Source organism: Diplotaxodon limnothrissa, linkage group LG4 (assembly GCF_057381915.1).
Source record: "Diplotaxodon limnothrissa isolate DT_005_m linkage group LG4, D_limnothrissa_male_GT1.1, whole genome shotgun sequence".
Lineage (NCBI taxonomy): Eukaryota > Metazoa > Chordata > Actinopteri > Cichliformes > Cichlidae > Diplotaxodon > Diplotaxodon limnothrissa.
Genome location: NC_140599.1, coordinates 14,152,207 through 14,159,537, shown reverse-complemented (window position 1 = coordinate 14,159,537; position 7,331 = coordinate 14,152,207). Strand labels below are relative to the sequence as shown.

Genomic DNA, 7,331 nt, shown 5'->3' with positions numbered 1-7,331 from the left:
GTTTTGCCCACAGACTACAGCGATCTGTGCTCAACATGTGTAGTTTATTTGTGTTAGAAAAGTTTTAAAAAAACATACAGTAACAGTGAAAAAAATCAAAAATGGTACAAAAGGTATAACTGAAAGCACATTAGTATAATTCCATCTCTACACAATATTTCCAGATGTGCACATTATTGCTGGTGTCTCATTTGAACACGGGATTGTCACGGTGAGGGGAAAAAATGTCGCCTTAATGAGATGTGTCATTTGGCCCAAATTTCCTTCAGTCTGTTAATGTTACCACATGTTTTATGGTTGTTCCTCTGTTGATCAGCCAGATGTGGCAGAGGGCTTGTTTGCCGGGCCTGATGGTCCCGTCTCATAGTCCATCTTCTTCATGTCTTTAGTCATGATGAGAAAGGAGACTGACACAAAGCCTTGTGAATGAACTCTAGTCACTGCAACATTAAATATAAGACACAGAGTTTTTGTTTTAGTCCAGAGCCTGGAGTAACTTGTGTGATTTGATCTGTTGTGAATCTAAAGGCTCAGTCACTAGAATAAGAACTGCGATAGGAGAAACAACTATTTCAACAGCAACAAGAAGTTAATAGCACTAGACTGGACTCCTTTCGGGTTCCCTGATGTGACTTTAGCACAGCATGCTAGTTTTGGGACTAAAGAAATACAGACAAGAGCCACACACCTTCTCTGCCCTCACCCTGGGCCACCACTTTAGGATCTGTGTATTCAGGCCGTCGTCCCGTCAACCACCTGAACAGAGGAGAGGAAAAAAAATTGTGAACCTTTCTATGTACGACAAACTGGCTTAAGAATATGCATTTAGCTTGAGATAAACTCAGTTTTCTCAGTCTACTCTGGAAGGCTTTTTAAGGCAAGTTAACCATAACTTGATACTTTGATACAAGTGGCTAAAACAAGAGGAAGAAAAGCCCTTAAAAAATGTGCTGCTGCTGTTTTATTTCAGTTACACTGTCAGGACAACAAATGACATAACTTTGGCATGCCACCAAAGTTATGCGACCTTAGGTTGTCAGGAGATAACGTGGGAATACCTTTGTTTGTGTTTTTCCGCATACTGATCACAGAAGCAGGAAAAACAATGTTAATTATTCTCACCATACAGGTAATAAGAGCCTATCTTTAGCTCAGGTGTTGCGCAGTTTGTACTGCTCTGAGATCATAAGCCACCCGAGCTGCTGGCAGAGAGATGAGAAGACCGCACACATCTCACCCTGTGAACTTCTGAAGTCTCCATGTGGGCTCAGGAACAAACATGGGAATGGTTTTCGTATGCCTGAAGAATAAAAATAAGGTTATTTTCTGTTTCACGCTCTTCCTGCTGAAAGAAGCAGGTGGTGTCTACATGCTGACATGGCTCAAAGGTGAGCACGAGTCATTTGAAAATGGTACTTGTGTAGGGCAACCCACCCCCCCAAAAAACCTAATAAGTAAATGAAAGCAGTACTGACTGTCCTGGTGTGAAGGGGATGTGTGTTGCTCCGTAGCCTCTGACCACATCGTTGCCAAAAACATCTGGACCATAAACACTCACCACAAGCTGAGGCCCTGGAAAATGAACCCATTAATTAATACATAAATTCTCTGTCTACAATAAGTTTTAGATATTACTTCTATTTCTATTTTCAGAGCAGATCATCTGCCTCAATCTCACCTATCTAACATTTTCCTCTGTGGTCTTCCTCTTTTCCTCCTGCCTAACAGCTCCATATTCAGCATCCTTTGTCCAACATTTCCACTTTCCCTCCCTCCATGCCAAACTGCTCAACCTGAGTGGTCCCTCTAATATGTTAATTTCCAGTCCCGTACATCCTGATCACTCCCAGACTCCAAACCATACATCATAACAGATCACACCACCATCCTTTAAACCTTCCCTTTCACTCATGCTGCTATCCTTCTTTCACAAATCGCCCCTGACACTTGTCTCCACCCAGCCTGCACTCTCTTTTTCACCTCTCTTGTGCACTTTGGATGGTTGACTCTCACATACTTGGTTGGCTGTCTGTCAGTACTACAATTCATCTCTTGTCACTCTATCATATACTTTCTCTTGATCTGCAAAGACAGTGCAACTAATTTGCCCTTCTCCTTCTAAAGGATCTAATATTTTTGTCAACAGAGGGCAACTGTTTGCAATTAACCACGTGTTTTTGAGTGTGTTTGTGTAATGCTCACATCCAGATGGATTTGTGCTCTTAAATGTTGTTGCCAGTGGGAAGTTCCATATCAACCAGTGCGAAGCTTGGCTGCTTTTACTAGCAATTTGCGTGATGCCTTCCTCCAACCCCTATAGGACGAAAACAAACAAACACACGAAATTTCAGTAGGGGCTGGACTTTAACCATTTGTTATTTAGTAAAGACTTCATGACCCCTTTTCAGGCTAATTGTTCCTTTACTATATATAAAACTGTAATTTTATATTGAATCTCGAGATGCAGAAAAGGACTTGACAGCTACTCACCGTGGTGGGAGCCCAGTCGTGGCCGTAGACAAAACAATATTTGCAGTACAAGTTGTCATACTCTGGAAACTGAAATACAACAAAGATAATATCAGCTTTACACCTGTACACAAGGGTAAACGAACTGAGAAATGAGACGAATCCATGGCACAAGTTACCTCAAAGGGTGCTAATGCTAGCTGAACAATCAGCTGCTAGGCTAGGCTAAAACACAGAAAGCCCACTCACGTTCGCTCCCTCAATATGTCCGTTCACCGTAAGAAGAAACACGGATGGGTTGCTTGCAGCCATTACGGCTTTAGTTAGTAAACCAGAAGCTGAATGCGTTTCTCTTTCATGAAAGATTCAATCCGCTGCAGAAGAATCCTGCTGCTGATCATTCCGTTGCTAGGGCGACGCTTTTCCTCCTCTCTACGGAAACCTGCTACATCCAAACTGAACGGTCGCGTAAACGCGATAAGGAAATGTTAACACTGTCCACAAGATGACGCCACTGTACCAAACACCGAGTAACAGGAGAGCATCCTGTAGCTTTATATAAACAGTGAACACTATCAGGCTGAGGAGACGGTAATGCGCGTGGTCACATAGTGTACTAAGTGGGGCCACGAGTCACAACATATGATCAAGAAGCAGAGGAAGTGTGGAATGGAGGAGCACAGCATTACCACATTAGTGTTCAGTGGCTTCGATTTATGGCTAGGATTTATTACCATGTCCATTCTTGGGAACAGAAGATGGCAGAACTTAATATGTTGGTTGTCAGCCATTGTTTAAAAACCAGTGAGGAAGAGGAGAAGCCTTCCAGCACATAGGGAAAGTAGAGGATAGTGGGAGCAGTTGTAATACACTTCTGCATAAACTCTCAGGGACAAAACTGATTTTGATGTAAAAACTTTCTGGATCTGCACTATTTTTTTTCTTCTACTGTTTAAAATTTACATGACAGTGAATTTGAACTTCCATCAATTTAAGCTTACAAACTTACTTGTTTTTAATTTACATCAGTTTTAAAGATAATCTTGAACAATCATGTAGATGCTACTAGATAGAATATAAGATTGTAACGCTGATGTCGGGGTTAATGTCAACATTTAGGACTGCAGGCGCCTTGCTTCTCTGTGTTGATGACTGACTTTACTGTTAAAGATGACATATTGCAATAATTCTACATTTAAAATGACTACCTAAAATAAAAAATACATCTTTTTGTTTAAAATAGTGCTTACATGTTGACAGAAGGTGTCAGTTTGAAGGTATAATAGCAAATCTTGCATTATTCTCTTAAAATCTCTTATGTCATATGGTAATATCTTAAAAAAAATCAGTCAGTATCTGTTGTCTATATTGATGTAAGTTACCTTAAAAACAGTTTTAAATTGTAACTTATACTCAGTTCATAGGATTATGTTATAGTTACCTCTAGAATAGTTAGGCTTTCTGGGAAAATGCCTTCAATCCACAGACTAACCTAAACATACCTCCAAGAGCTAAACCTTTCTATGTACGTTTTTAGATTTGAGATATAGTGTTATTTGCTTCATTTTTACAGTCTTGCCATCATAAGTGAAAATGTACAAATTGTACTATTAGTGCACATATGTAGTGCTTAATAAATGTATTAGACTATATGTCATAAAAAGAAGAAAACACAAATCGTTTAGAAATCTGTCAAAAACTTGTTTCTAAAATAAAAATTGCATTATTATTTATTAGGTAATTAACAGACTGGATTCATATTTTTCCACCGGACTTCTCTGAGGTGTCAGAATTGATGAATAAATCAAGCATAAGATTCAAGCACTGAACCGATTTTTCTGTTCAGAAATGCAAGTAAATAACTGTAATTTGGTGCTTTAATTAAAAAAGATTAACATGATTTATTTTTTTTTTTTCAGCTTTTTTATAGAACAGTTCATTTGAAAGTTCATGGATACAAGAATAATTATATTTTAACATTAAAAATGTCATTTTGATTAAAGAGCTTGCACAGACTGGTGGATTAACCATCGCAGAAACAGAAGAAATTATTTTGGCAATTCAGGACAGCATAAAACTTACACTGGGTGGTGTTCTAGTAATTTATGAAGTACTGTATATGTTCCTTTTCTTAAAAATGACTAGTGTGCTTGAAGTAGTCTTTGAATTATGAGGGAAAATGTAAAAAGTTACAATTACCCCCAGTCTCCCCTGATGCTTTCTCTCTAAGGATATTCGAAAGGGTGCATTTTCACAAATATTATGATATTTTCCTAAATCTAACCACATAGTTTAATTGCCTCAACAGCACCAGAAAAGTGAAAATTATATAGAAATATTAAACTACATGGCAGAAAGCTTTTCTGGGAGAAAACCCTGAGAGCAAACCACGTACGATCAAACTACACCGAGGACCTGGTTGTTGCATGGCTGGGAGCTTTAAATGAAACCCAACGAGTCCCATTTCCAAATGTCAGGTCTGCCCTTCCATTAATCAAAGTGCATGACAACGACAAGCATACACTGTATAAACAGCATGTATGTGATGAACACATTGGTAACCCTAAGTGCACGAACATCGTGTTCTTTGTCAAGCGAATGGCACTCTTGTTTCTGCAAACAAAGATGGAAATGTGCAATTGTGGTTTGCCTCGCATTCAAATGCATTATATGGCAAACACACATAAACAGAGTGCAGTGTTTCCACTATGTTCAACTGCGTAATGTTCAAATATGAAACAAATATAAGAGGGAAGTAGTATTTAGTTAAATTAAGTGGAAATGTGCTCAGCACTTTACCAAATTAACATTAAATTGTACAACATTATGGTAACAGCTGGGTTTGTAATGCAGTTCCACTGAGTTTATTCAGATGCTACTACTTTTAATTGGAAAACATCATCCACTATATTTTCTCTGTTTGCAACATGCTGCCACATTTTCAGTCAGGAGGATGTGCATTCATGTTCACGTTAAGAAGGTACAACGTTTTGCTTAAGACATAATACAAATCTGCTCCTTTAAAGATCTTAAAATGAGATACATACACCCTCAGATGAACTAAAAACAGGACAGAAACCAGCATGTTACCGCTTATTTAACAAATATTCCATATGAATCAAGTAGTTAAGTAGCAGCCAATCAAATGCACTTGATTAACTCATCATCAGCAAGTGTGATGTGATGACTTGTGCTTGTTTTGCACCACAGGACCTGGGCACTTTGCATTCATTTTGTCCACCATGAAAAAAATGTTTTCTCGGGTTAAATGTGAAGACCATCTGTCTGACGGCTAAAGCTTGGCCCAAATTGGGTCATGAAACAAGACAATGATCCCAAACACAGCACCAAATCTAGTGCAGAATCGCTGAAAAGGAAAGGAATCAAGGAGCTGCAATGGTCCAGTCAAAGTCCAGGCCTCAAACTGATTGAAATGCTATGTTGGGACTTTCAGAGAGCTGTGCATTAGTGAATACCCACAAACCTCAATGAACGAATGTAAGGAAGATTACCGATTACTACAAGCTACTAAATCAATCAACAAAAATCATCAAAGATGTTGTTTGGGCCAGACAACACACCTGACATCTGCCCTTAATATGGTCGGGTTAGCTGAGCTGTGGCGGTCAAATCTGGGCCATACAGTCATTGCTATCTGTGGTAACCTACAATGATTGATGGGAACTGCAACTTTTAGGGGTTAAGAGAAACCAAAAGAGCAAAAGGCACATTAACAGAATATTCATATTCACCTGAACAAAATCCAGAACTTGACAAGATCACTGGATTGTCTCAGTTGCAGAAAGAACAAAGACTCCAAACACGTTTGGCGAGTCACTTCAAGAATATACCTGATGGATAGAAGTTTGTAAAGGTTAAGTTAAGATACAATATTACTGTCTAGCTGAAGTCCCATCTCAATGTGGAGCTAATTGCTGTAAAAACATAACTGGTAATATAGGGCAGCTGGGCTAAATATGTATGAAACTGTTTCACGATGAACCACACTGTAACTGCGCATTTCTTTTTAACTAACAGCTGAAACTGCATCAAACAAAGCCTCCCAGGTGCAGCTGCACCTTATAATCTGGGCTTGCCCACCAACCCTTACCAAATTAGAACATGGCAAGTGTTTTAAGGGGACTAAGTCTGCAGTGTGAAAATATTTTGCGATCATGCAAAAAGAAAACTGCTGCAAAAGGGAGTAACGCTTCGAATCCACCAGAGACTACTTTGTAGCAAATCTAAGGTAAGTCTGATTTATAGTTTTTCTCCTGCTCTGTTGTTTCTCTGTAGCCTCGATGCACTCTTTGCACTCTTTCCACATTACAATATGTCCTGTGGTTTAGCCACTCAACCGGTTTTGTTCATCGAAAATCCAGCAGTTCTCAAACTGCTTTTGAAAATGTTCAAAAGGAAGAAACACTGTAGTCCATCCCAGATGGAAACACATACAGAAGATCAACCGATTGCGTGTTTGAGAATGGAAAACTAGGCATTCAGCAGCGAAACCCTGTAATATTAGTGGTCCTATGTCCTCATCCACGGTGACACAGACAGTGGTAAAAGACAGGCTGCTCATTCGCCCACTTCAAAATAATACTCAAGACCTCACTGCAGCCATTCCTTTTTACATTTCAAAGGACTGGATGCCATTTCAAATTGTCCAAAGGTCTGGCTTTGTGAAGGTGATGAAGGTTGCCATGCCTCCCTACAAAGTGCCATCACAAACATTATTTTTCAAGACTGAAATCCCAACCTGTACAAGCAGATTAAAGCTGCTGCTACATAAAATAAAACTTCAGTTCAAGGTACATGCTTTGCAGCAAGTGCGGAGCTGATCTACCACAAAATCAAACTTT

The 7,331-nt window shown here is 39.2% G+C and overlaps 1 protein-coding gene across 1 annotated transcript; it reads right to left on the bottom strand.

Moving 5' to 3' along the window:
• Nucleotides 1–186: 186 nt before the first annotated feature.
• On the bottom strand, nucleotides 187–2,781 carry b9d1 (B9 protein domain 1). The gene is made up of 7 exons (XM_085352235.1): nucleotides 2,719–2,781; nucleotides 2,491–2,559; nucleotides 2,203–2,314; nucleotides 1,476–1,572; nucleotides 1,238–1,300; nucleotides 689–756; nucleotides 187–440 (listed from the first exon to the last, which is right to left on the bottom strand). The coding sequence occupies exons 1-7, from the start codon at nucleotides 2,779–2,781 to the stop codon at nucleotides 313–315; spliced, it is 600 nt and encodes a 199-aa protein (XP_085208361.1). The 3' UTR covers nucleotides 187–312.
• Nucleotides 2,782–7,331: the final 4,550 nt, after the last annotated feature.